The following is a 27,661-nucleotide window of genomic DNA, read 5'->3' on the forward strand; positions in this document are numbered from 1 at the left end:
GTTTTACTCTTCTTCCTCCCCATCACCCCACTTTCCAAACGGTTAACATTTTACAGTCCTATTCTTGCCCACCCAACCTCAGCATATACTTTCCCGTCAATGCCCTTGCACTTATGAAGCTGCTGAATTGTGGGTGGCAATGGTTTCTGCTTGGGTGGACATGTGTCTGTCTTTCTCGATGCCTCACCTGAAGACTGGCAACAGTTAAGCGGCGAGCATCATCGGATGGAGATGCCACAGGTACCACAAAGGGGCTGTCTGGAATGTGCTCGTCGTTGAACTTGATGGACACCTCGTAGTCTCCTGCCAACAGATAGGACACAGTGTATATTTTCCCAACGGAAATGCAGATACATCTTGCTTTCAAAAACTGAAAAATCAATTCATATGAAGACACTTTCTACGCATTTCAGTCAATTTGAAATCAGGTTTCTTTAACGACCCAAACCCCAGCACACATTTATGGATGGCAAAATCTGATAAACCCTGTCCTTTAATTGACCCAGCTTCATCATTTCATCTGCCCGTTTCTCTTTCAGTCCAGTTCTGTTCTGGAATGGCAGGGGATTTTCCTGGTCTCACCTGGCTCCTGCACAATATATGACACTCCACTGGACCCATCCTTGCGATCTTCAAAGGTGAGTTCTGCCTTGCTCGGTCCCTCCACAGCAATGGACAAGCCCCCAGCACCAGCCTCCCGGGTCCAGATGCTGAACTCCGCTAGTCACAAGGGACATCAGGCAATGCTTCTACACCACTTTCAACCATGGCAGCCTTTTACATTGGTTTCTCCTTCCAAAACCACTGACATACCTGGAACTCCAGCCTCAGCCCTCTCGAGTCCAGGTCCCCCAGCACGCACTTTATGTGCCCCACCTTCTCCCAGTGGCCCCACAGTGAACTGGAATGGGCTCCCAGGGACATGCTGTCCTTGGTATTTGACACTGACAGTGTGGATGCCCATCTCCGAGGGCACAAAGCGGATGCTATAGGTGTCATCGCCTCCTGCCGTTATTTCAGCTTTGTGAACCTTACCAGAGGGGCTGGTCACCTGAGCGGTTATGTCGGCAATGGTAATTTCTAGAAGAAAAAGTACATGACAGCATGAGTAATGCACTCCCGATAGACCGAGAAGCACAAAAATGTCACCAGAGAAACCTCAACTGCCGTACCTGGTATCTTTAGGCTCAGATCACACTGACTGCCTATTCCAGCCACACTGGCAGCCTTCTTGCGTCTGGTGATGCTCTCCCGCATCCTGCCCTCACCAGTCACTTTCACTGTGAAAGCACTGCCTGATGCCCAAGGGGAAAGAGATTGGACCGCTTTCAGTCCAGTACTGACTCAATCTGTTCCAGCATCATCTCCTTCACAGATGTTAAGAACACATGTTTAACTCATGTAGCTTATTTGAGGTTAAGAAGAGCACCTGGATTTTATTGGAGAGAATTGTCTTGACTAGAAGACATTTTCCCTCCTCTTCATCTGAAGATAATCTCAATAATCTTTCACACCTACCCTAACTGCTGAAGCCTTCCTTATGCCACTTCAGTGATGGAGGGGATTATGGGTACCTGGGACATGCTGGTCTGCAAACTTGATGTTGATGATGTAGTTTCCTGGCTCGGTGGGGATATATGTGACTTTGAGAGTGCCATCGTCTAGGTCTTCCGTGCTAATGTCCACCTTGCTGGGCCCTTCAATCGACAGGCTGAGGCCTCCATAACCTGTTTTTTTTTTTTTTAAAAACCCACATTACAGATGTTTGTTCATCTAATGAACAATCCTGGTTTGCAAAACACTCCAATTTTTCCACAATTCCATTTTCCAGTATCAAGGAAATGAATTATGACAACATAAGGTTTAAATGTATATTTCAGTGTATAAAGTTGGTTAAATGAAACCCCTTCATGTCTGGTCTCTGTTTTACCATGTCCCATCCAGTATACATTTACTTGATTTGCTGTAAGGATTCATAGTTCTGCTACACATACCATAAATATGATTACACAGAATTAACACTTTTACAGCAAAGATTTAACATATTACAAGCTAATGTTAACAATATATATAACAAACTGTTTGCAGCATCAGCTTTTTGTTGCCTACCAGCATCTCGCGTGTCAATGATGAACTCCGCAGGCTCGAATGTGCGACCCTCGGAGAGGCCTTTCCCAGACACACGAACTCTTCCTGCGTCTCCAATCTCAGACTGTTTGATCACCACAGTGATTGGGCTGCTGGGGATATGACGGCCATTCTTCCTGATGTTCACCAGGTGCTCCCCCGTTTCCTTGGGCACAAAGGAGACACCTTTGAGAGAGTGGGAGAAAAGATTCAGGTCAAGATTAAAGGAGCAGCTCTCACAAATAGCCTCAAATCAGTCCCATTATTGCTTCTAGCAGAGTGTGTTTGAGCTGAACAGCTCTACAGCTGTAAGCAACCTTGGACTGTTCTAGAGACTGAAATTTCCCTGCTTCCACTCACCCACGTGCCCATTGCGCAGCATCTTGAGTAGGCAGGGCTCCTCACGCCCTGAGGGAGCAGTCAGCGAGGCTGTTAGCTGGCTCAGGTCCAGCTCCCCGATGTCCAGAGGGATGTCAGCTGCAGACCCCACTTTCACCTGCGACATCCTCATGGAGTCATCACCTGTTGCCCAGAACAAGAAACACTGTCAGCTAATGACAGTTTCACATTTAAATTCTGAACAAACATGCCCATAAATTTAGGCGAGTAACCCAGTAAGACACGTTATCCCTCATTGTAGCAATTTTCATGAGCTAAGTATTTTAGTAACTTCCCAAACTGTTGGAATTTGATGCTTCGGGTGGCTTGCATATAGGACAACCCTAAGTAAAGTCACAACTCATATGGTCACAGGCAGCTGCCCACACCACAAACAGACCTGTGATCTTGGCTGTGAAAGGGCTTCCTGGGATGTGCTTGTCATTGTACTTCACCAGGATGCTGTAGTCCCCTGGCAGTACAGGCAGGTAGGACACTGTGCAGGTGCCATCATGGTTATCAGTGCAGCTGATTTCAGCTTTGGAGGGTCCCTCAATCGCCAGGGACAGACCACCTTAAGAGGGGAAGTCAGTTTATGCAATATGGCATTTTTACATGTTATAAAGTAACAGTAGCCCAGCTTAGACACTGCTGAATATTAAAAGTTAAATTGTAATTTTCAGCTTCAGTGTCATCTGGGAACATCGGAAAGAGATTTTATATATGCTTGCTTTAGCTTAACCTGAAAAGACTTATTCATGTTGAAAATAAAGTAAATCCATGTGCAGAAGATTAAGGTGTGGATCACAAATGAAAAATTACCATCTCCAGCATCTTTGGTGTTTACTGTGAAGACCGCTGGCTTGTTGACCACACCATGGATCAGCCCAGGACCATAAGCAGTTACATGGCCGCTATTCACATAGTCCACATAGAACTGCAGAGGACTTCCTGCATACAGTGAACATCAACCAACATGTAGTGTATACAGTAAACCCCGCCCCCCACCAAAGTACTTTAATTTTCCACAGTGCACACAATCTGGGTGTGTGGGACACACCGTTTACCTGGGATGTGAATGCTGTCATACTTAATGTCCATCTCATGCAACCCAACCTCAGTGGGGGCAAATTTCACTGTCACGGTTCCATCTTTATTGTCCTTAATGTCTGGTTTGGCAACCTTACCGGAAGGCATTCGAACTTCGCCTGCGTTTTGAGGCAAACAGGAGATATTTACATTTGTAACAATGGGTTAGAACATACATCAAGTTAAAGGAAATACTCAAGTAACTGAACTCAAACATTTTACAAGTGTTTTTCCTCCTGAAGCAGGTATTACCTGTGATCTCCCCCTTCTGGATGGTGACTGGGATAACCAGGTCAAAAGGTCGCAACCCAGCAACGTCCAGACCATTCATTCCAACTGGCCTCTCGGTGGCCTGCAACATTAGTCCGCCATCAAGAACAGTAATAACATCTACAGAGTTGTCAGTTGACATGAAACGAGCTAACAGATGACACCACTGAGTACAGCAACTTCTGAAAAGCATACTTTAAGCTGGAAAAAAACCATGCGTTTTATCAGCATCTATTACAAGGAAGGCCAACGTGGTTAAATGGCACAAATTTGTAAGTTCCTAGGACACATGCACTATAGTTTGAGACCAAGGACAAATATCTGACTCATCTGGACACCCAAGCAGCCTTTAAGAAAACAAAAAAAAGACTGTAAATAGAAATATGAAGAGGAAAATTATATTTGTATGATGTAAAAGCAAGAGGGTGCAATGAAGTTACCGACACAGACACTGGTAGAAAATGACAATACAATGACATACAGGGGAAATGTCATAACAGTTCATGGATGAAAATGGAGATGGAGGAGTGAATGCATGACAAGATGACTGAAAAGAAATCCCTGAAGGCAAAACAAGAAAAAGAACAAGGGAAAAAGGGGGATTAAGTTAAAAGCATTTTTTGTGAACATTTTTATAACGTACAATTTTTACACTGGGACTCCTAAAACTTTCAGATTAATCTTGATTCCTTAACCTAAAACTCCTGAATGAAGGAAATAAGGAACATGGAATGCTTCCACCTTATCTGGAAGGTGGCCATAACTCCACCAGATAAGGATGCTGCATATGGCAAGAGTTAAATGCTATATGAGCCAGGTTTTTTTTTTTTTTTTTTTCCCCCCCCTCCCCTCCCCTTTACTGGGGATAAATCTTAGACTCAGTAAGAGAAGGGCAAGTACCCAGGGCTGGCCCACACTGGGCATGTAGGCATACTGGGGGACCTGGGCTTGTTGCAGGAGCTGCTCAGTAGGGCCTCCCTCCAGTGCCTGGGATTTGCAGAGAGAAACAAGTAGAGCAAAGTTTAATAAAGCACACACTTCCAGTTCAATGTGGGTCGACTGTTCTCCATCAAGAAGCTGGAGGGGGGGAGATCAGCTCCTGCAGGTGGGATAAAAACTAGGGGAAAAAAGCAGCACATGCTAAAAAGCCAGCATAGTGGCTGGATGATGTTTACTCAGCTGGAACCTGGGGAACAGCTTACCAAGGGTCAAACAACAATGTCAACAAAACGACTGCTGAAGTCAAAAACACACCATGTGCTGCATGCAAGATTTAATCTATGGTAGTAAGAAGTGTCAAGCTCTTTCATTTCCAGTGGGCTTGTCTGCAGTGGAGTGAGATCAGGTTCTACTTACAGTGACATGGAAGGGACTGTTGGGGATGAGCTCTCCTCCAAACCGCACGCAGATGACATACTTCCCAGGCTGTGGGGCTGTGTAGAAGATGTCGAAGGTCCCATCCTCGTTCTCCACCACGTCCACATCCACCTCGCTACCGTCAGGAGTGCGCACTGTGCACGTTACCTTGCCCTTGCCAGCCGCCTTAGCATCCACAGTGATCATAGTCTGCTCACCGATCTGGATTGTTGGACCCACTCCTGGTCCTGTGGCATAACCACACAAGGGGTGAATTCAGGTAGACTCACAAATTCACAAGAAATTGTTAGACTGGTCTAGCTAGTATTTAGCAGTACTAACGATTGCCTTCATGAATTTTGATCTACTATAACCATGCATTCAAAGTCCATAAAACTGGAGAACAGATTTATACTGTAAATGTATGGAAAACATATCCAAGACAGCACAATTTCACATAGTTTTCATCTCATGTGGCACTTCTGGTTAGAGTCATGATTTGGACATTTAGATTGCTCCTATGAATGAACCACTCTCCCCAATTGTTTGTATGCGTTACCATTATTTGTACCCTTTTACAATCACTAAATATTTGACGTTTTAAAAGCACAAATTAGTTGTGCAAGAGAAACTCCAGGCAACACAATTCTAGGACAATCTACACTAGTCAGGATGCAGATGTGGTTTTTTTTTTTTTTTTTTTATAAAAACTTTGCTTCTCCAGTTTTTCTGAACAATGGAGGGAATAATCTCGCATCCTCAGAAACAGCTCAAACCACCCCACTTCTGCATACATACATTCCATTCCAGCCATGCCAGCTAAGATCACAGGGCTATTAGCCATTATAACAGCAGCCTTGGTAAAGCTGAGGCATGCAGTCTAGGAGTTGACAAGAGTGTGTGTAACAGCATGCCACAACACCTTGTCTCACTGTATTAACCCCCCCATAAAGTTGCAATATAAAAAAAATTCTAATCTTTGACTATCCCTCTAAATAGTGCAATCCAAACTTCTTCCAAATATGATTGATACACTACACCTGTAGCTTCACTGAATACATGATCAAATATTAATGCAAAATATAAAACTGATTGAATTCTATAATGAACATTATCACTCTTAGTGAGGTCATTTATCCATCCAACAGCAGGGATCAAGAGACACCTACATCTGAATAATGCATGTCAAACTGGTCAAAGATCAATAAGAGGAACATTTATATTTTGCCTTGTATCCAGTGGACAAGATGAGTTTTCCCCAACATGACTACTGCAAGTTCAAGTGTCCAGTCCAGCTATAATACTTAATTGTTCCAGTAAAAACTGAGCCAGTGCAATCTGAAATACATCACTTTGGAGAGAAGCAATTAAGGAACTATATTTTTAACCCTTCAACTGTGGCATAGGAATGCACCCATTAAACTACCACACCTAAAACAAAGCAAGAACATTAACACACCTACAAATTTAGAGACAAAACAAAAAGCAAATACTATAAAAACAGGACCCTCATGCATATTAAATAGGACATAAAGACATTTCACACAGCGCTTACCCAGCCCATGACCTCCAATTGAGACTGAGAAAAGGTGAAAAGCAGAAAAGCAATAGTGAGACCTAACACACAGCAAGAAGTGCTGCAAAAAGAATGCTCGGACAGGTAACTTCAGTGTAGCAGAAGGGAGGAGTGTGCCGTTTCCATACTGGGTGTGCAAACAAAGACTGTCAGCACAGGCGTGAACCAGTGAACTGCAAGCACACGGGATCAGCATATCGCAATTTTCTCGTCCCAGTGACTTGTACTTTGGGGGGAGGGGGGGGGGGTCCAAAATACATGTTCTTCATCTCTTGCCATCATTAAAATGTATATACATTTTCGAAAGCAGCGTTTAATTTACTACATTTAACTTTTTCAAAGTATAAACATTGTAATATTTAAGTTTAAGCGCCGCCCGATAACTCACTGGCTCCATGCACGATGAACGGTCAAGTTACACAACGTCCAAAACACATTACAATTCACCAGTCTTTAATCGCATCTTCTACAGTTTGCTATTTGCAAAAGATTTTTATGCAACCTCCCCAGTAAATAAATCAAGGGACATCTGTACTTTTGCTTTTGACTTAAGGGTGATTTTGGATTTACTAATAATTCTAGTTACAGAAGAGACTTCTGGTCTCTAACCGGTCATAAGCTGAGAAGCCAGCATATAAAAAAAAAAAAATACTGCGTTCTTTCAAGTGTGAGAAAATGTGATATTATACACAAGTACAGGAAACACTGACTCAAAATTTAGATTTGGCAACCCATTACATTTGCTTACTTCAAGGTTGAGCCAAATGATTCAGTGTAAATAACCGTTTGCAAAGATCAAAAGTCACTGCCTGCAATCCGTATCCAGCGATCCAAACGGAAATGTTACGAAACAAAAAGGATGCAATACGATTCCTCTGGAATGACAACTCCATATGCAGCATGATACCCTAATTTTGGAAGGGAGATTACTGCTACAAAGAAACGGGTACAACACTGAGTTGAAGCAACATCCTGCAAGGCATAAAACCTTCTCTAAGATTTAAACACACCTGAACCATCCATGCCATCAGACAGAACTGATCAGATGCACATCTGCAGTCTGTACCTGTCACTGTACACTTGCTGGCATCTCCAGTTGGCAGTGCTCTGATGCGGTAAGGTGAATATGGTATCTCATCTCCACCGTACTTCACGAGGATTGTGTAGCGGCCAGTCATGTCTGGCACATAAGACACTGAGTATGTTCCATCTTTGTTGTCCCGGATGTTAGCCTTTTTGGGCTTTCCCTCTGGGTCCTTGGAGCAGGGGAGAGGGAAGGAGGAAAAAGGGGAAAAAAAAAAAAAAAAAAAAAAAAAAGTAATTTTCAATCAATTAAGCCATTAATACCCTCTACTATGGTAAGGATTATAAAGAAAACCATTTAAAACTGCAGAATGTGTGCACTCGCCCAGACCCTCCCCTCTCACAGTGATCTGCACAGCCAGCAGACCCTCCCCGGCATCCTTGGCATCGATGGTGAATTCCACAGGCAGACTGGCTGGCACACCAGTGGTGCTGAGGCCTGGGCCGCTGGCTCGCACTTTACTGGCATCATGGGTGGGTAGCACCTTCACCTTGAAAGGACTGAGAAGGCAGAGTGTGCAAAAGGGAGCAGGTCAGCAACATGGGTACACTTCAGTCACCATACATGACATATACACACACACACACACACACACACACACACACACACACACACACACACACACACACACACACAAAATGACTAAAAATGACAATTTGGAAAGAAATTCCACTAGTGCACTGTTCAGACAAGCTAGGAGGGGGGGGGGGAAAAAAAAAAAAAAAAAAAAAGCAGAAGGTAAATATTGGCCATAAAAGGCACACATTGACTCACCTATGTGGGACCTCTTCATCAGCATACAGAACATTGATGGAATACGGTCCTTCTTTGGTGGGAACATAACTGACTGTGTGAGTATGGTCTGCATTGTCCACCACTTCCACTGGTTCCACCACACCTGCAGAACAGTTATCCACCAATGCCTCAGCAAGCCTTAGACATTCCTTCTCTATGTTCCCTTTACTTGGGAGTTCCTCAGCCCACCACTGAAGTCATGACCACCATCTCACCTTTGGGTCCTTGCACTTTCACCTGCAGAGGGGCTACCCCAGCCTTGCTGGTGTCTACAGTGAAGGTCTGAGGGACGTTGGCCCGCACATTGTTGCCTAGACCTTGACCCTGACACTTCACCTTGGAGGAATCCACTGTGTCATGGACAGGCACAGAAAAAGGACTCCCTGGAAAGGGACAAGATACAAAGAGTGTCAGAGCCTCAGAAGAAGTCTCACTCCATACCATCACTAAGTTCAGTGAAACATCCTTCTTGCACATGCTTCTAGAGTTGAAATGTTGGAGTGTTTTACTACGGCTATCCAGACCGCAGACTTGAGAGAGCTGTGACAGGCTAAATGTAAGGCGGCCACTGACCCTTGACTGGTCTTCCCCCGTAAGTAACGTTGAGGTTGTATGTGCCTGGCTCATAGGGGATGTATTCCACTGTGCAGCTACCATCTTTGTTGTCAATGCAGGACATCTTGGCCTCAGATGGGCCCTCCATTGCAAGGCCCAGTCCACCAGTACCAGCACCACTTGGGGGAGGGGGGTGAGAGGAGAGAACCCGTTTACCCTGCAATTCTACTCATCCCAAACACTTGAAACTATAACCGTCCCACATTTTCTCACCGAGTCTCCACTGTAAACTTGTTGGGTTTGTTAGTAATGCCAGATTTGAGGCCTGGACCATGAACCCGCACACGGTTCGGGTCACAGCCCTCTGTAACCGGCACACGGAATGGACTTTTGGGTACAGGGGCATCATCATAAGTCACCTCCACATTATGCATGCCTGCACAGAGAGAGTTATTTGAATCATTACTGGCATATTGCATTTTACAGAAGGCAGAAAGAAAATGGCTATTTAAGAATAGCATTGCTTATTTTTTCCCCCCAGACTGCTACAGCAGAAATACAATTATTTTAAGGTGGGACATGTTCCCATACATTCTGCAATCTCACCTTCTTCGAAAGGTGTGTATTCCACTTTATATGTACCATCACCAAGATCTCGGACGAGTGCATCTGTTCGACTGCCAGCAGGATTACTGATGCGAGTCTTAACATGATTCCCTCCAGATCTGGTCAAAGCACGGGCATCCACAGTAAACTCAGTGGTGGCTTCACGGAAGACTCCTGCAAGAATTAAAAAATAAAAAAAAAAAATAAAAAATAAAATTTCCCTCCAGAAATCTGAACTGGATGAGTATTAACTGCAGATCCTGAGTTCCATAAACTAGGCAGAAATCACTTACCTTTTCCTTCTACTCCAGGTCCAAACACCTTAACTCCACTGGCATCAACTGCAGGCTCCACATTGAGTCTAGAGGGGAATTTTGGCACATCTTGGCCACCATAGCGGATGGTGAGTGTGTATGCCCCAGGGTACAGGGGGATGTATTTAATAGTGTAAGTGCCATCTCCATTGTCCTGGATGTGCACTTCTGCCTCAGTGCCATTGTCAGAGATTATCTCAATGGTGAGCTCAGCAGGTCCAGCATTGGTGCAATCCACCACAAAATGCCCAGTCTCTCCAACCTTGGCACGCTCAAGACCAGGGCCTGAGCAACGCACCTGTAGTGAATATGGTAGGGTAAACTTAGTAAATGCTTGATGTCATTGCTCATTGTGTGGTCTGGTGCAAGAATCTCCTCTGACAAAAGAAATAAACATCCATGTAATCAAACCTTTTGCAAGTTCATCTATGAGAGTCTCCTCTTTCTTCCTGACTTAAACAAATCCATGATTTACAATAAGCTGTGTGTGTACCTTGGAAGCATCAACAGGAGCCACAGCCTCCACAGGGAAGGGGCTCCCAGGAATGGGGGCCCCATCATAGGTGAGCGCCACATTATGAGGACCCTGCTCACGAGGGACAAAGCGGACCTGGCTGGTCTCGGGGCTCAAGCCTGGCTCCACTTTGCTAGGCACAGGCTTGCCAGTAGGCCCAGTTACTGAGGCTCCCACTTTGCCCTGTCCTCCAGCTCCTTTAGAACTGACTGTGACCTCCTGGTCCTTACCCACCACTATCTCTGAACGAGAGAAATAAAGTTGAAGGAAACACTGGTTAATAACGATACATTACTCTGAATCATCTGATTTGATCTTTGGTGCTAATCAATTTGTAAGTAGAAAGTTTTTAAAAGTAACACAAAAAATAGCAAATTCTTTTAAATTGTTTGAAATTAAAGTAATAAGTCATTTGGCAACATGTAATTTAAGGGAATAGGACTTCTACACCAGCATTTTAAAAACTGTCCCAAAAGACCACATATATAAAAGCACTCACTCTTTCCCAGCCCAGACACTTTGACTTTGCTGAGATCAACAGAGGGGGCGACTGTCACAGGGAAGGGGCTTTTGGGGATGGAATCACCGCCATACGTCACATTTACCCCCATGTTACCCTAGGAAAAGGAAAAAAAGATCATTCCCACCCAGTATCTACTTGAATTTGTCAAGGATTCCCCCCCCCCCGCCACAAACAATTCCTAATGCCTACCTGTTGTACAGGTGTGTATTTCACTGTGTGGGTGCCGTCATTGTTGTTGACGACGTCAAAGTCACGGACAGCTTCAGCCCTTGTAGGCCCCGTAAACTTGACATCCAACTTGGCTTTGCCTGCCCCCTTGGTATTCACAGTGAAGTGAGTGGGCTTGTTCAGTTCTACACCTAAACAGGAGTTTAGAGATGGAATAGATTAGCACTTTTAAAGGGATGAATATATATTTCATTATAGAGAAGATAGATAAAATATTGTTTATTAAAATCAAATTGCTTGTTTTGGATTGCCCCTGTATAAGAGTTAAAGCAGGATGGATGAAAGACTACAGACTCCACTAAGGGAAGTGACCAGTCTTTTCAAAATTTGGTCTATACAGAGTTGCAGTTTTGAAAGCCCTCAAGTGTTACTGCACTTTCTCACCATTCCTGTCAAGGCCTGGGCCTTCAGCCTTAACCTTGCTGGCATCATGAGCAGGGTCCACCTTGATTCTGATCGGTGTCATTGGGACAGCCTTTAGATGTCCAGCATAAATCAAAATCATTGTCAATAAAAGGAAACCATACAACAAGAAAGATCAAGCCTAACTCTGCTCAATCCCTCACCTGGTCAGCAAAAAGCACCATGATAGTGTAATTTCCAGCTCCTGGAGGTGTGTACTTGACAGTGAATGTATCGTTGTCATTTCGGATTATATCAAAATCTATATCCGCTTCTGTAGGGCCCAGTACACCTGGGGCACATTTAATCCCAATACTAACATCTCCTACAGAGGGGCAGGAAGAACAAGGAGAAGATACTCAATTGAACAGTAATGATTTCTCAAAAAGTAGAAGATGACAATAAAACATTTGGCAGCAAAAGTGTGAGTTTTCTACAAGTTCAACAATTTAGAACATTGAGAAATTTAAAAAAACGGCTAAATACAAATAACTAGGGAATACCCTGGCCGGCCTCAGCACAGTCCACAGTGAAATAGGTGGGCTCAAAAGCCTTCAGGCCAGTCTTAGCCACCCCAGGTCCTGACACTTTCACCTTGTTTGGATGACATCCTGCACCAATGGTCACCTGTATGGAATTGAAAGTCCTCTCAGGTATGTCACACAATCATAATAAAACAAGTAGAGCTCTCCCTCTCCTTTAATAAAATTGTGTCAATACAAATCAATTTTGTCAGGTTAACTGCAAATTTGAAGAACACAGTAAGAGCCATTTGGTCCATCCTGCACTCACGTACCCTAAAAGGGCTCTCTGGTATGTTGACCCCACCCCAGGACACAACAACTGTGTGTTTGACAGGCTTGCGGGGGGTATAGCTGCAGGTGTATGTCCCATTTCCATTGTCCTTCACCTTCACATCAACTGGATTGCCCTCAGCATCCTAAGGGAGATGGGAAAAATGTGTTTCAACATTAGGGGATTGGGTTTCAACAGAAGAGAGGGATTCTGCCAGGCTCCAAGACAAAGAGGCTCAGCATAATTAGGAAGTCTTCTAATAGTAATTAAGTAATTCTCATAATGCAATTCCTATAACCATTTGAATCTCTTGTAATCCCTGTGTTGGGCTATTTGTAAAATATTGTTTGCGATAAATGAAGGGTAAAGTCAAGTAATTTGTAATGATATTCGTTTCGTAGAAAAGCATCTGCTAAATGAATAAATGTAAATGTATTGTCTTGAAAGAATTTGTGCATTTCATCACGTTTCACACTGAAGATTTTTCCTTTGCCTTTTTCCCTTTTCAATACATTTCAGAACTTGCTCATGATGCGGATTTCTTAGATATAAATTACAAGTGCTCATAAGTGCAAGTTCGTAGAATATGAGCATGTGTTATGCAAGAGAAAACCACATTGTGATTTTTCCCTCTCATACCTGTGCCTGCACTTTTAACGCTGCCTTCCCTCCAAGCTTTGCATCCACAGTGAACTCTGTCGGGTTATTCACAGCCAGCCCAGTGCTCCGGAGACCAGGGCCATAAGCCTTCACCTGAAATAAATCAATTCTTAGTGGCACGAGTCAGTGTGCAAGTCATGAGTGTATTGTAGAGTAATGACAACACACATGCACCTTGTCTGGGTGGAAGTCCTTCCCAGGTGATGGCCTGATCTCAGCCATGAAGGGGCTATGCTGGATGTCCTGGCCATCACAGAGCACGTGGACCGCGTACTCCCCAGGTTCCGTGGGCCAGTACCGCACATCACATGATGCATCCCCTTTGTCATCGCACTCGATCTTGGCTTGGGAAGGGCCTTCCACAGAAAAACCTGTGGACATTTGGGTAGGAATGGGTTTAGGATTTTAAGTGCTTCATCTATATGAAGAAAAGCATAATGGGTGTACAGGAGGTGAAAAGTTTACTTACCAAGAGTACCAACATTTTCACCAAGAGCCTCCACCACAAAATCTGCAGATTTGCCCACCACACCACCTTCAAGCCCTGGGCCCCATGCACGCACCTTCTGGGGTCCTGCCTCGTTGTCTATTTTCACCTCAAAAGGACTGAAAAAATGAAATACACCTCTTTTGTAACATAACATTCCATAGCATCCAGAAGGTCTTGTAATAACAGCAAGCAACTACTCAAGGAAAGGGTTTATTCCTGTGGGAAAATATTCTCAAAAGCATTTCATGAGATTTAATTAACTTAAAAACATGCTGAAACCATCAGGACAGTGCAATACAAAAAATAGTAATGCCAGAAATGAGCCTGATAAATATAGTTTCAAAGGCTTTGTATTACTGTTGTATTCCAGACATCACTTATTACTCTTGACTTTATTATATTACAACAGCTTTAGAAAGCTGAAGCAAGGATTAACACAAGAAACTAGAAAGTATGACCACATTGTCCCACTTCTTCATCACTGCACCCCAGTTAAGTTCAAGACCAATGTTATGATCGTACTGCTCACTTTGAAAGCGCAAAGGATTTAAGCTGCTCTTGCCCATGGTGGCCTTGCTGACATTAGCTCTTGCAGGCACACCAACCCAAACGTTCAGACGTTCTAGTCTGTTTTGCAAAAACAGACTCAGCTCTTGCACACATTTACACAAAGTCCTGTCCCTGTAGCACACAGCAGCTCTCAACTTTCAGCATAAAGTGCAAAACAGTATATATTACAGTACAGTAAATTTGTAACTACACAAGGACACCAGAATTAACAAACCAGAACACAACAATCAGACACAAGCTTTCTTGTAAGGCCAGAACTAAGTCAATTGTTGGCAGAATATCTTTCAGCAGTCAGGCACCTAAACTCTGCAGTACACCATTACCAAAATACTAGGGGCACCCCTTTAGCCAACACATGTGAGCATGGAGACAGTCAACCACACACACACAGGCTGAAGCCACTTGTCCCAAGCAGGGTCATGATGAACCGGAGCCTAACCTGGCAACACAGGGTGTAAGGCTGGAGGACGAGACACCAGTCCATCACAAGGTACCCCAAGCGGGACTCGAACCCCAGCAGAACCTGGCCAAGCCCGCTGCACCACCACACACCCCACAAAGTCAACTACTTTCTCTAAAATCCTCTGAAGTTCTGTCCAGCTGTCTAAAATATATACACCGAACACCCACTTGACTCAAGGGGCATCTGGACAACTACCTATCCCAGCCAGTAGAGATTCAATAAATATATCCTGCTATCCAAAGTGTTTATATGCCCAGAAGGGGAAGGCAGCCAGTTAGCCTCAGACTCCCAGAGGTTTCCCCCCCCATACCAGTCTTGAGAGCTTTGTTTACTCATTCACTGTGCTCTGATCTTTCCACATGTTCTCAATGACTGATCATTGGTGCAAACTGGGACATGTCTTTGCTTTACATTTTCTGTTAAAGAAATACCATTTTTGCAACACAGAAATAAACTATTACAGATGCATATTACAAATATTAAGGAATATGCCATTAGCAATTCGATAATGACTGCATCTGTTTTCCTTCTCTGCTGTGGGGAAAACAAACATACTACTTCCACTTCCGACCTGCGAGGTATATGCTGTCCACCCCATGTGATGGTGATGGTGTAGTTCCCAGGTGTTGTAGGGTAGTACTCAAAGCTGTACACTCCATCACCCAAGTCCTTCTTCTTACACGGCTCTTCAAGACCCTCTGAAAATCAGGAAAATTCATAGCACCAGTCAAGAAATTGATATAACAGAGCAAGTCATTACACGAGTGACCCAGTGCAAGTAGTGTATCTAGCAGCGTAAGTCACATTGGTGAATAAGGAGTGTGGGCTGATAACAGTACAGAGTTCATTGGGAGTTGCTTTGGAGAAAAGTGTCTGTTAAGTAAATGTAAAAAATAAAAGCAGTTGAGCTTGAGGTGATTTTCATTCCATTTCAAATTTAAAGGACCTCCTAAGATGCTGGAAAAATTCATAGCTGAGATCATTCAGAGTAGCATAAATGCAAGCAGCATGAGAAATCCAAAAAAAACTGAACACGTTCATCCCCTTCATACATGTGTGTATCATGCAAGAGCACGCAATATCTCACTAGGTCCTTTTATGGTGACTTTCAGCTCTCCTGCACCAGCTCCCTTAGTGTACACCTTGAACTCTGCGGTCTCCTTCACCCGTAGACCCTTGGCCTGCAAGCCACGTCCCTTTGCATAGCACACGCCAGGATTACACGCTGTAAGAGATGCAACGGAGGGAAGAAAATAAGCAGCTTCGCACAGGCCACCTTGGACTCTTATGTACAAGATGTTTATGAGTGGAATATGGTTACAAATTAGCCCACAGAAATTAGAAGTTAGGCCCAGGTAAAAATTATTTTTCCTTACACAAAGATACACAAAATGAGTGTTGTAGAGAACTACTGCCCTTCAGTATTTTAGTCTGGATGCTTGATAACCCATAGAATCAAGGAAATGGGACAGTTTAGAGATAAGTTTGAAACACTTTGGGAAACTGTCTCCTTGAGCACTGAGCCAGGAAGACTGATGGAAACAACTGGGAGAAAACAGACTGTCACTTAAATGCTTTTAATCATACATTAATCAGTGGAAAGGCATGTTGACCATAAACAGAAGTACCCAAGACAGATCCAAGAAAACAGGAAATGACATCAGAAGCCAAGAAGCAGATCCACAGAGACAGGAAGGAAGCATCAGCAAATGTACAGGCCACCTGTCTAGCAGGAAGGAAGAGGGGGAAAAAGGAAAGCACTTGAGATAAAGGAAAGTATTACTGATAAAAAGCTACTATACAGATGAAGCATTTACTACAGTAGTTTCAGTTAGCAACCAGAAAATTAAAAGGGGGGAGGAGGGATCTGTTTAAAAGCAATTAAAAAGTTTGCCTGTTTATAAGATTCTAAAAGGCTTAAGATAAAAAAAATCAAGTCCTGAAGTCACAAGTTAAGGCCTTGATTTCTACGCTGAATGATCAGTATCACTTGGACACAAAGGGAAAACACTGCTTCAGTTCCCAATAGCTCAGAGCAGTGACTAAGTCCCAAATGGTCTGAAAGGAAGAAACTACTGCTGCAGACCAACTGGGTGCACACATTCCAGACTTCAGCTCCCAATAAGGACATGTGAAGAAGCAAGCAGCCTACTCCAAAAAAAGTTCTGTTCTGTCCTATAAATATCCCCATCATTCTTTTCCAGGCATGTTCAAGATCTTTCATAGATGATCAACAGATTGCATCTCTTTGCTGATCTGTTTAAAACACTTGCTTATACAAGTCAGCAGGGGAGAGGGCAAGAGTCTGTGACCCCATCTCACAAGCTCAAGTCCCATTCATACTGCCATCACCTGCGCTGCCCTTACCTCCTCCCACTGTGATAGTGTAGGGGCTTTTGGGGATTTGGCTGCCAGAAAACATGATATGAATGGTGTGCGTTCCCTCTTGAGTTGGCTTGTAGGTGCACCGGTAGCTGTTTCCCTTGTCCTCAATGTGACACTGGACAGTGTCTTTTTTACCCCTAGGGTCCGCAATTACCACCTCCACCACACCTGCTCCGGCACCTGAGCAGAAAGGAAAAGGCAAATCGTTTCAAACTGACAGCATGGGGGAAGTGATCACAGTGGGGAATGACCACCTACTGCAGAGAACACTGGCAAGAAACCCTCAAACCCAGGAGCATGTGCTTTAACAAGCATGTTTTGTCAAGTGTTGTGCTGTACCAGTGACATGATTGGGGGGGGGGGGTTTACTTGATCACAAATAAATGCTCTAAATATATGTGGATTTAACAGTTAAATTCAAAGGTTAAACAATTTCAATTCATGGCTTGAAAACTGAAGTGATAATTATGTATATATAGTCAGTGCTTAATACATTTGCAGTCAAGTATCCATCAGAAAAGTCAGCTGTAAACCATTTTGCAAAAAAGTTAAATGCAAAATATAAACTCAATATAATGACTATTTTAACCACAGAACCCTTTTCATTTTAATAATGTAGCATTATTTAATGTTAACCACTAATTTATGACTTACTTCCCAGTGAGGTTTTTTTTTTTTTAAAAATGCAGGGTGTGTCTGGAACATACTTGAACATCAGGACAGGGGAATTTTAATGACACTGTGTGGATCTCAGCAATAGCAGTTCAGCGTGGCCCATAGTCAGATATCCACTGGGAAAATACCTTACTAGCTCATTTCAGTCAAGTACAGTTTCCATACTGCCTTTCAATTCACGGACAGAACTGGTCCAAGACAACAGCAGCCGTTCAAAAGTCGACCAGCGGCTACCTGCTGTGTAGACGTCAAAGTACGTTGTTTTGTTGGCAACATTGCCCGTGGGCTCCAGACCAGGTCCCTGGGCAGTCACCTTGCTGGCATCACCCTGAGCCATGGCCACATCAACCTCAAAGGGGCTCTTGGCAATGTGCACTCCTGCGAACAGCACAGTCACCTGAGAGGAGAGAGGTGGGGGTCACCACACAGATACCCACAGTAGAGTTTTAGCTACATTTTAGCTCAGGCAGATCATTTCCTTACCTTGTGCCGTCCAGCAACTTTGGGAATGTAGAACACAGAGTAGGTGCGGTTCTTGTCATTGTTGGGAGTAACTGTAGCCTGGAATAGTGCATCGAGCCACTTTTAGAAAGGTGACAAGCACCTGAACTACCAACAGCAAATGCAGAGATAGTACAAGAGTCCATCGGACTTATTGTTTTACCTCCTCCTTGTGCCCTTGAGGGTCCTCCACATAAACAAGCACCTCGCCAATCCCAGCACTGACCGTCTCTACAGTGAACACAGCCTTCTTCTTCACCACATTGCCCGTGGGCTCAATGCCTAAATAGAAGAATATCCAGGCTAGCCTCTACTGTCTCAATGTCAATAAGGAGCTTCAAACACACAATGACTTCTGGTCCCACAAATGGTCACCTGGTCCATAAGCACGAGCTTTTTTAGGGTTGAGTTTGGGCCGCAGAGGAGCTCCAGGCTTCAGCTTGGCCTTGGGGAACTGGGACAGGTAGGTCATGACAGAATGTTCATCCACATTGGGATCTATGATCTCTTCTGGGGTGATCACCTGTAATACAGGTACATGACAGCATGGCAATAAGACATGTGAATGAATAGTACAAAGTGAATGTGTAGCAATTTTCTCGCTGAGGGAGAATAAAGGAAAAAAACAGGAAAATAAAGATACCATTTAGTTACTATGGGCTCTAAAGATTTTTAAATTTAAGATTCTAGAAACAAATTACTTATTTATATTTGTACCTGGGGGATGCCCAGCCATTCATCAGCCTGTTTCATGGCCTCACGAGCATTTTCCATGGATTTCTTTTCATCCCATGAGTCCCAGTCTGGACAAAGGCCTGAGGAGACATCAGGTGAATCAGAGGAGGCAAAGTGGTTCATTTGATGACTCAGTTAATCGAAATTTGTGGAATAAGTTTAGTGGAACCACTTCAAAACATGCCAACAGCCCAGAAAGGGCCAGAACAAGGATCACTTGGTTTTTTTAGCATTCCAAGACCCAAGTCATCTTCCCCACCACCCTCTTACCGGGTGCACAGCTGTCAACAAGTGCCCCCAGGGCCTTGCCCGACTGCCAGTCTCGGCTAAAGTTTGTGACCGGCAACTCGGGCAGCTTGTTCTGGATCCAGCCGAGCAGCCTTTGCTTGGGAGTCTTCTGCTTTGCTTCCTCATCTTCCTCCTCCTCATCCCACATCGGCATGGAAATTGAATAGTGCAGAATCAGTGTCCATATGAGGCCCAGGATGAGCTTCAGGTTCCCATCCACAATGGCCTTGGAGTCTGTGCAGGGAGAGAACAACACTCAGGTCTCTCTTTCTAGCTCATTTGAGTTGGGGGGGGGGGGAAACATGATGGCAGCTGTTAAGGGAAGTTACCTGTACCCAAAATCATGCAAGTTTATTAATACACATGTTCAGTCTAGATTGTAGGAGGCAGGATGTATGTCTTGTTTCTTAAAAGGATTCACCAACATCTGATCTCAATGTTCAAACAATTTAGGTCTGTGTCTCATTTCAATCCAGGAAGAGACTAGTACTGACCATACTTCTTAATTTAAGATGAAAAAATATCCTTGTACCTGAATCCTGTTGCCCACCTTAACAAGCCAACACTTGAGATAGTGGCACCAGCTTGACACACATTTGGTCTCAACAGTGAATCTCTCCCCCTCATTTCAGCTGTGGCTCGCACACCCATTCACCCAATCAACGGAAGTGTTTTCCATGAACTTGCACAACCCTCTGAATGTCCCAGAAGCCACCATTCCCAGGGGACTGCTGGACGGGAACAGGCTGCCGCACCCCACAGTATCATTTTTGTAAATATGTAAGTAGCTTAACATTATAGGGTCAACAAATTGTTTTCTGTTGCGCTGACATGTGAAACAAATTACTTGTTTTTACAAATTGAGAATAAAACAATTTAAAATTAAGTTAAACAGCTCCACTCTGCTAAACATACCGAGCTGTGTAAAAGCCATTTTGTACATTTATAAATTTGAAGTTACTATAAACATTGCTAGTTTACCATGACTTTCACATACTCCATATATAAAATACTACCTTTGGATATTAAACCTGCATAATATAAAACCTTGTGTTTAATGTGCAAAATTCATGAAAAGTAGGGGAACTGAAAAAAGGAGCCTTTGATTTTGAATTTAATGCACCAGTTACTTCATTATTACCACCATCACCACCACTATTCTTACTGCTGAATTCACCATTTGCATTTCAGCTTTTTTTGGCTCCTTAAACTGCATCCCTGCTCTACTGCTGTGGGGCCAACATTTGTGTTTTCATCACTGACATGAAGTTATGTTGATCTTGTGAACATAAAACTCATGTATTGTTGATGTCAGTAAGACAACACTGGTACTGCTCAAGCACAACGCAAACATTAATACGCATGTCATTCCAAGGGTGACATCCACATCACAACGCAAAGGAAGACCTAAATACAGAAAAAGTAGAGCACACCAGAGTCACAAATGCTACGCACAGGACAAGTGAAACAAGACAGAATTGAGCACATGAGATCCACCCATTGTCTACAGTAGCAATAAGGGGCTTCTGCAGGAATTCCTCCAAAACATCAACTTCTTGGAAGTGGCTCTTCACATATTGACAAGTTGAGAGAAATATCAAGCAAGGCTTGAAGTTTTTTGGTGCTTCTCCACTTTACGCACATCTGCTGAGGTCCAACAGTTTTGTACAAGAAGAGGCAACGCTATCAAAGCAGGAAACCCAAGGACAAGGGATCATTCCATCATAAATTTCATGGCAGGGCATGAGAATCACAACCCAGGAGCACTAAAAGCCATGACATAAACACTAGCAGAATTACACAATATGCATTTTTTTTTTTTTATAAATTTCCCCTCATATTCTCAGAGGGACCAATAAAGTGGACACTGCCAGTGTCTAACCCTAATGCACGCCTCCCTCATCCTCCATTCTTCCTGGCCAGATTTCCACACTCCTGGGACTTGAGCTCTGCAGTTTTGTCTATAAATTGTCTTCCAGTGTTCATGACCTTTTATGTTCATTGGCAGAACTGGTACTTCAACCCCACCCCTCGGATGTTCCTTTCCATGTTTGTGGTCTTCAGGGAAAGTGCTGGGGATCCTGGTCACATTTTGTGTACTTGTTTGCCATTTAGAGTTGTGGGGTGGGAGGGATTCCTCTTGCATACGTGTTGATGGAAACCAGTTGTACATTCTGTACCTCAATTTCGGTTTAATTTTATTTAAACCTTTTACAAATTAGCAGCGTGAATGATTTCACTATCCTTCCTGTGCATCAAAATGTTTTAATGATATTAACACTGTCAAAACTTACTACCGCTGTCAAAAGGTCATTTTAAGTGTAGTATCATTAAAACTGCTTGAGTCACACAAAGGTTAGTGCATCAAACATTCCAGATTTTTTTTCCTATCAATTTATTCTTTAAGGGCACCTCAGCAAGGGCAGGCATTCAAAGCAGAGCTCATCAGCTACAAGGTTACTCTACTATGCAATGCCACATTAACCTCATCTTATTTGAATATTATTTATGACCAATTAAATTGGAAGATATACCACAAATATATAGTTTCCTGTACTAAAAGCAAATAAATCTAGAATTTTAGCAGCATAACATTCAAGGGCTGCTGAAACAGTTAAGCCATTTGGTCATAAATTCTTAAAATGCAATCCAGCCAGTTTTGAGATTTAAAATAGCCTTAAGCAAACAGCTCAAAAATCTGTCTAAAGACAAAAAAAAAAAAATTCCGTAAAGTACACTGAAATCCAAAGCATCCTGTTTTTGCAGTCATCTTGCTTCCAAAAAACATGGCTCTTGTTCTATAACAAATATAGTCATGTTTTGAGCCCTAAAGACTGAACCCTATTCCTAGGGGGCTCTTTAATTCCCCAAGCTCTTAACTACTCTAAAATTTCAAGACAGGCAGATGGGACTAAATGAAAACAACCTGGACTTACACAGTCACAAATTTAATAAGTGACCCCAAACCTTCAGAGGATAACAATGGATTCTCAGAAATATATACACCATTAATATTTTATGTTTGCTCACACTTAGGGTGCTACATCCCATAAGGTTTATATGTTTGACCAATTACATATTATTCTTGGCTTTGTGTCATTTCCACTTCCCAGCAGCCTGAGCTGAAAACGCCTTCAGCTTCCAGTGATCCGAGAGATAAGATCCAAGTAAAAACAGTCTTCTGAGACCAGGGTAATGCAACAAATACACATCCGGTTAGCAAGCAATTTGGCACTTAGCGCAACAAGATTGAAGTACTGCTTCTGGCAGTTGTAGGTGAACATGCAGCACACAATCCTAAAGTTACTACAAGCAACATGACGGCACCTTTTGCCCCCTACTCTGTCTTTACAGCACTGGCCCCTCAAACTGATGAAAAAGCAGGGAAAAAAAAAAATTTATGGCTCTTAAAAACTAAAAACAGCCTTGACTGGCTGAATATACTTTAAAGAACTAACAGAAGGGGGAGGTCCAAAGTCTACATTCACTTAACATTAAATCTGTTAAATGAATAAAAATTGGCAGCATGGTGGCACAGTGAGTAGCGCTGCTGTCTCACAGCACCTGGGGGGTATGAGAGGATGTGGGTTCGATCCCTGCTCAATCTCTGTGGCGTCTGCATGTTCTTCCCGTCTGCGTCGGTTACCTGGGTGCTCTGGTTTCCTCACAGTCCAAAGACATGCTGTGAAGGTTCACCTATAGTGCATGAGTGACAAAGAGTGCGTTTCACTGATGTATGGATGAGTGACCCAGTGTAAGTAATGTATCTAGCAGTGTAAGTCACCGCAGTGAATAAGGTGTGTGGGGTCTTAACACTACAAACAGTTCATTGGAAGTCTATGGAGAAAAGCAACTGTTAAGTAAATAAATGTAAATTTTCATAACTACTTGACACCAGGACAAAAACATTGCTATACCACAATCATTAAAACTGTTTCAGTGGTTCAGACAGCAAAAAAAAGCTGCACTCACCAGCAGAATCATTTAATTTATACAATGCATATAATAGGGATCAATTTTTTTTAAATTTCTATGAATAAACAGATTATGCAACACAGAAGATCCTGCCAAATGGGGAAGAAAAAATATACAGTTCCCCCCCAAGTTATTCTTGAATGCTTGCCAGATAGCATAGGGCTGAACAAGAAAATTTCATCCTTCCCTTCCAGCCAAACCACTTTATGGCAGTTTCTCCCTAGAGGAGATTTTCAAACTGGGAAATTATGTTAAATTACTACTGTGATCAAAGGAAATCAAAATGGACTTCTCAAAGCTTCTAGCAGCAGTCGGGGCAGATTATTTTTTTGGTTGTAGGTTAACACCGTGGCAAAAAAAAAAAAAGCTTTGCTGCTCAGAACATTAAGGATATTAAATTGATAAGCAGTTTTCTTCTACAATTTAAAAATGAAGAAAAAACTGCTTACGTTTAAAAAGTGTTTCTCTTTCATCATAAATTAAATTGCACACAAGCAACTAAGAACTGTGTGTTACCAGTAAGAAATTCTGATAAAATACCATTCAGGCCTGAATAAATGGCATCGTATTGTGCCCAAAAAAACAGGGCAAACAGCAAATTCTCTGTCCGCGCGCGCACACACACACACACACACACACACACACACACACACACAATCACCTGTCATTAACTTTGTGTAAAGTTCTGCCAGGACATTAGACAGGAATGACACATATCCCAATATTGACTAATAAATAAGATTACAAAGAACATAGACTAAGTGAAGCCCTACCAGAGGACACTAAACCTTTAACTGTTAATTTTCTGTCTGGCAAGACAGATGCCAGCTTTACAAAAGACCCAAAAAAAACAAAAAAAACAAAAAAAACAAAAAACAAAAACAGGATGGGTGAATCATACAAAACCCTTTACACAGGAAACAAGAGAAGACTGACTGAGACCGAGTGTGGTCACAAATCTTTTCCCCACAAATTCAGTACTTGCTGTAAATCCTTCACCAAACATAATTCTACTGAGGTCTAAATGTAATATTTATTACATTCTCATGCAACTTTCTCAGGCATCCATTTCAGGAATACAATCTCTGCTCCTCATAAGAAGCATGTTGGTCTGTTTTGACCTGCCTTGTGGTTTTCTTAACTTTCACCACAAATTCTTGGTTAAATCAAAGGGAGAAAAACTAATTGCAAGTTAAAATGTGGTTTGAACTACTTCCCCATTAAAATTAAAATCTAAAGAACCTTCAGTGTTTGTCCATCCTTAGCACTTCTACTGTAAAGTGACAATCAAGGTACATAAAGCAGTAAATAGTACCTCATTCACCATGGAACAAGTAATAATACTTCTATTTTAAGTTGTCAGCACAGAAATGAGAACAAATGTGCAAAGGCACCGAAAATGACTTGATGGGACAAGCATGGTGAGGTGTTATATTTATCAAACCTGATAAACAATAAAGGGGCAAAGATTTGGTAGAAAGTTTGTAGATGAAAACCAAAGTTGGGACTTTTTTTTTCCCCCAGCAATAGAGAATCTAAACCCAGGGGGGGAAATTTACCATGATTTTAAACTGCATGTCACTTAAGGACCAAACTTCAGAACATCAGTTTGTTTTTCGGTCTTAACTCTGTCAATAAGTGTTTTATAAATAGGTAAAACTGCTTTATTTTAATAAAAAGGTGAGACAAAAACCAAGATCTTGCAAACACCGAGGTAGATTCACCCACCAATGGAAATGAGTCATTTCATCGATTGTGTTTCATTATTTTGAGAGCATGTGGTAGCAGCTGACTGCCAAGATGCTGTAATTATTTCATTCGGTCACTCCACTTGATGCTTTCGAAAATTAAATTATTTAAAGAGCACACCTATCTGCAACAGCACGTACCACCAGGCGTCCACCTGAACGTCTCCGGTGCAGAGGCGGAGACGTGTTCAGGATCTTTACGAGTCTGGTTCAAAACGGTTTTTCCCCCACTTACGTACAGAGCTCTGCGCAAAAAGTTTCCTAAGGTTGCTTCAGAGTGAATTCAAATATACAATAAAGACAAGAGCCAAAAAGAGCCAAAGAGCCAAAAAGCTGGAAAGGACAGGATGGGACACACCTAACAAGCAGAATTGAGGCGAGGACCTTCTGGGGGCCCGGAGACCCTGCGACCCAGCTGGCTGCCCACCTCACCTGCACTAGCCAAAGAGTAAGGAGAGCTGGACAAGAGAGATCTCTGGAAGAGCCACATGGTGGACCATCCTCCCCCCGGTGCGGTCATGAGGCAGGAGGAGATCGGGGACATGCAGTCCAGCCCCGTATGGACTCATGTATGTGACCTCAGATTAGAGCATTTTATCAATCTCTGCTTCCCTGGGAACATCACTGTCTGCTGAACACCAAGGAGGAGACCAGACGCAGACCGCGAGACCAAGGAGGGCTCTTGTGTACAATTATTTCGCACCCGTGTCAGTTTAAATTCCTTCACACACACACACACACACACACACACACACACACACACACACACACACACGTTTAGACTTTGTAGTTTGCCTGCAAGAAGAGAGGCGCACTGGCAATGGAGAGACACGCGTGTGTGAGCGTGCGAGAGGGAAACGCTCACCTATGGAGACCAGCTTGATGTTTTCTCTGTCCAGAAACTCGAGCGCCACGGACACGTTCTCCAGCTGCATCTGGCGGAACGTGGGCCGCTGGTTGTACTTGCGGAACATCTTCTTCTGGCTGAGCACCTCGAGCAGCGAGATGAGCCGCAGCCCGTCGCTCAGGTCCGTCTGCAGGTTCGCGATGCGCTTGTTCACGCATTTCAGGTGCTCGTTACACCAGCGCGTGAACGTGTTCTGCTGGATCTTCTTCCACGGCGCGTCCTCGGCCAGGTCCTTCTCCGTGGCCGGCATTTCGGCGTCTTTCTCGGGCCCGAGCGCCGACTTGGAGCCCGGGGAGGGGGAAGAAGCGGCGACGGAGGGGGCGGGGGCAGCGGACTGGTGGAGGCGGCTGTGGCTGCTCATTTTATCGCCTGTCTCTCTCGCTCACTGGTCCGTGGCCGTGTCGCGTGGGTGTGCACTAGTGGACGTAGAAGCGCGCCGATCCGCGTCGCTGCTGCCGCTCGCCGACTGTCGAAGGACACACACACACACACACACACACACACACACACACACAGAACAGGGCGTTAGAGGTGCGAGCGCAGCTGACACGCGGCGCGCGCCATCATGATGATCGGACTCCAGCCGTGGACGTGGGCTCGGTGTCAGTATCCCGAGCGCAGTATTCCCACAGTGCGTGTTTTCGCCCAAAGTGGGACCTGCATTCCGTTAGTCTGAGTTTTGTTTATCAAATACCGATTTGGCTTTGCATGGCATGATCTAAGATAAGTTACATAATCAAAATTCTCCAGGGGAGAAAAAAAAAAAAAGCCCTAAACTGGACATGTTTGTGTTCAGTAAAAATGGGCGTTTGTTGAAATACAGTACAGTATGTGTTTGAGGCCCTTCCACAGCCCGGGCGCTTCATGCGGATTTCACCCCGCCGGTGCTGTGGAGAAATGGGGAGAAGGGCTGGAGCCTCAGCGCGAGGCGCGGACGAGTGGGAGAGAAGCCCCCCCCCGCGCGAACTGTGGGTGTGGGTGCCGCACCTGGCACCGAGAAGTCCTTGTACACAACCATGTAGCAGCGTTCAGAGCCCAGGACTCTCTGCTTCATGGTGGTACAGCGAGTATCACTGCTGTGTCTCACAGTGGCTGGGTGGTGCGAGAGGACATGGGTTCGATCCCCACTCAGTCTTTGGAGTTTGCGTGTTCTCCCTGTCTCTATGTGGGTTTCCTCTGGGTGCTCTGGTTTCCTCTCACAGTCCAAAGACATGCTGTTCAGGTTCCCCATAGTGTGTAAGTGACAGAGAGTGTGTGTGTGTGTGTGTGTGTGTGTGTGTGTGTGTGTGTGTGTGTTCCACTGATGTATGGATGAGTGACCCATTGTAAGTAGTGTATCTACCAGTGTAAGTCACCTTGCTCAATAAGCTGTGTGGGCTGGTAACACTACGTAGAGTTCATTGGAAGTCACTTTGGAGAAGAGCATCTGCTAAATAACGGGGTGCAGTGGCACATCGGCGCAGCAGGTTTGGACGTGGCCTACTGTGTAGTGGGTCTGAGGATTGAGTCCTGCTTGGAGTGCCTTGTGATGAACTAGCATCTGTCCTGGGTGTGTCCCCTCCAGCCTTATGCCCTGTGTTGCCAGGCTAGGCTCTGGATCACCGTGACCCCACATAAGTGGTTGTAGACAGTGTGTGTGTGTGTGTGTGTGT

At 43.8% G+C, this 27,661-nt stretch overlaps 1 protein-coding gene across 2 annotated transcripts in view; it reads right to left on the minus strand.

Annotated features, from left to right (window-relative positions):
* The window catches only part of LOC108939278 (filamin-A-like), a 37,175-nt gene that overhangs the window by 3,338 nt on the left and 6,176 nt on the right, over window positions 1-27,661 (minus strand). The window contains exons 2-43 of one of the 2 annotated variants that reach the window (XM_018760458.2): window positions 25,968-26,475; window positions 19,362-19,613; window positions 19,074-19,171; window positions 18,732-18,879; window positions 18,520-18,638; window positions 18,339-18,416; window positions 18,090-18,252; window positions 17,163-17,360; window positions 15,883-16,020; window positions 15,367-15,493; window positions 13,742-13,878; window positions 13,447-13,643; window positions 13,252-13,365; window positions 12,614-12,757; window positions 12,321-12,444; window positions 11,982-12,142; window positions 11,800-11,890; window positions 11,377-11,546; window positions 11,164-11,281; window positions 10,644-10,906; window positions 10,130-10,448; window positions 9,837-10,010; window positions 9,504-9,666; window positions 9,249-9,409; window positions 8,891-9,058; window positions 8,655-8,778; window positions 8,224-8,380; window positions 7,863-8,052; window positions 6,776-6,799; window positions 5,221-5,468; window positions 4,765-4,851; window positions 3,847-3,946; window positions 3,573-3,713; window positions 3,328-3,456; window positions 2,906-3,079; window positions 2,488-2,649; window positions 2,110-2,313; window positions 1,575-1,727; window positions 1,173-1,295; window positions 814-1,080; window positions 583-720; window positions 188-303 (exon numbers count right to left, since the gene is read on the minus strand). In XM_018760458.2, coding sequence (XP_018615974.2) covers window positions 188-303; window positions 583-720; window positions 814-1,080; window positions 1,173-1,295; window positions 1,575-1,727; window positions 2,110-2,313; window positions 2,488-2,649; window positions 2,906-3,079; window positions 3,328-3,456; window positions 3,573-3,713; window positions 3,847-3,946; window positions 4,765-4,851; window positions 5,221-5,468; window positions 6,776-6,799; window positions 7,863-8,052; window positions 8,224-8,380; window positions 8,655-8,778; window positions 8,891-9,058; window positions 9,249-9,409; window positions 9,504-9,666; window positions 9,837-10,010; window positions 10,130-10,448; window positions 10,644-10,906; window positions 11,164-11,281; window positions 11,377-11,546; window positions 11,800-11,890; window positions 11,982-12,142; window positions 12,321-12,444; window positions 12,614-12,757; window positions 13,252-13,365; window positions 13,447-13,643; window positions 13,742-13,878; window positions 15,367-15,493; window positions 15,883-16,020; window positions 17,163-17,360; window positions 18,090-18,252; window positions 18,339-18,416; window positions 18,520-18,638; window positions 18,732-18,879; window positions 19,074-19,171; window positions 19,362-19,613; window positions 25,968-26,370 — 6,765 coding nt within the window. In that variant the 5' untranslated portion in view covers window positions 26,371-26,475. The remainder of the gene's footprint in view (window positions 1-187; window positions 304-582; window positions 721-813; window positions 1,081-1,172; window positions 1,296-1,574; window positions 1,728-2,109; window positions 2,314-2,487; window positions 2,650-2,905; window positions 3,080-3,327; window positions 3,457-3,572; window positions 3,714-3,846; window positions 3,947-4,764; window positions 4,852-5,220; window positions 5,469-6,775; window positions 6,800-7,862; window positions 8,053-8,223; window positions 8,381-8,654; window positions 8,779-8,890; window positions 9,059-9,248; window positions 9,410-9,503; window positions 9,667-9,836; window positions 10,011-10,129; window positions 10,449-10,643; window positions 10,907-11,163; window positions 11,282-11,376; window positions 11,547-11,799; window positions 11,891-11,981; window positions 12,143-12,320; window positions 12,445-12,613; window positions 12,758-13,251; window positions 13,366-13,446; window positions 13,644-13,741; window positions 13,879-15,366; window positions 15,494-15,882; window positions 16,021-17,162; window positions 17,361-18,089; window positions 18,253-18,338; window positions 18,417-18,519; window positions 18,639-18,731; window positions 18,880-19,073; window positions 19,172-19,361; window positions 19,614-25,967; window positions 26,476-27,661) is intronic. The other variant, XM_029246347.1, reaches the window with a different exon arrangement.

Source organism: Scleropages formosus, chromosome 19, assembly GCF_900964775.1.
Source record: "Scleropages formosus chromosome 19, fSclFor1.1, whole genome shotgun sequence".
Classification (NCBI taxonomy): domain Eukaryota; kingdom Metazoa; phylum Chordata; class Actinopteri; order Osteoglossiformes; family Osteoglossidae; genus Scleropages; species Scleropages formosus.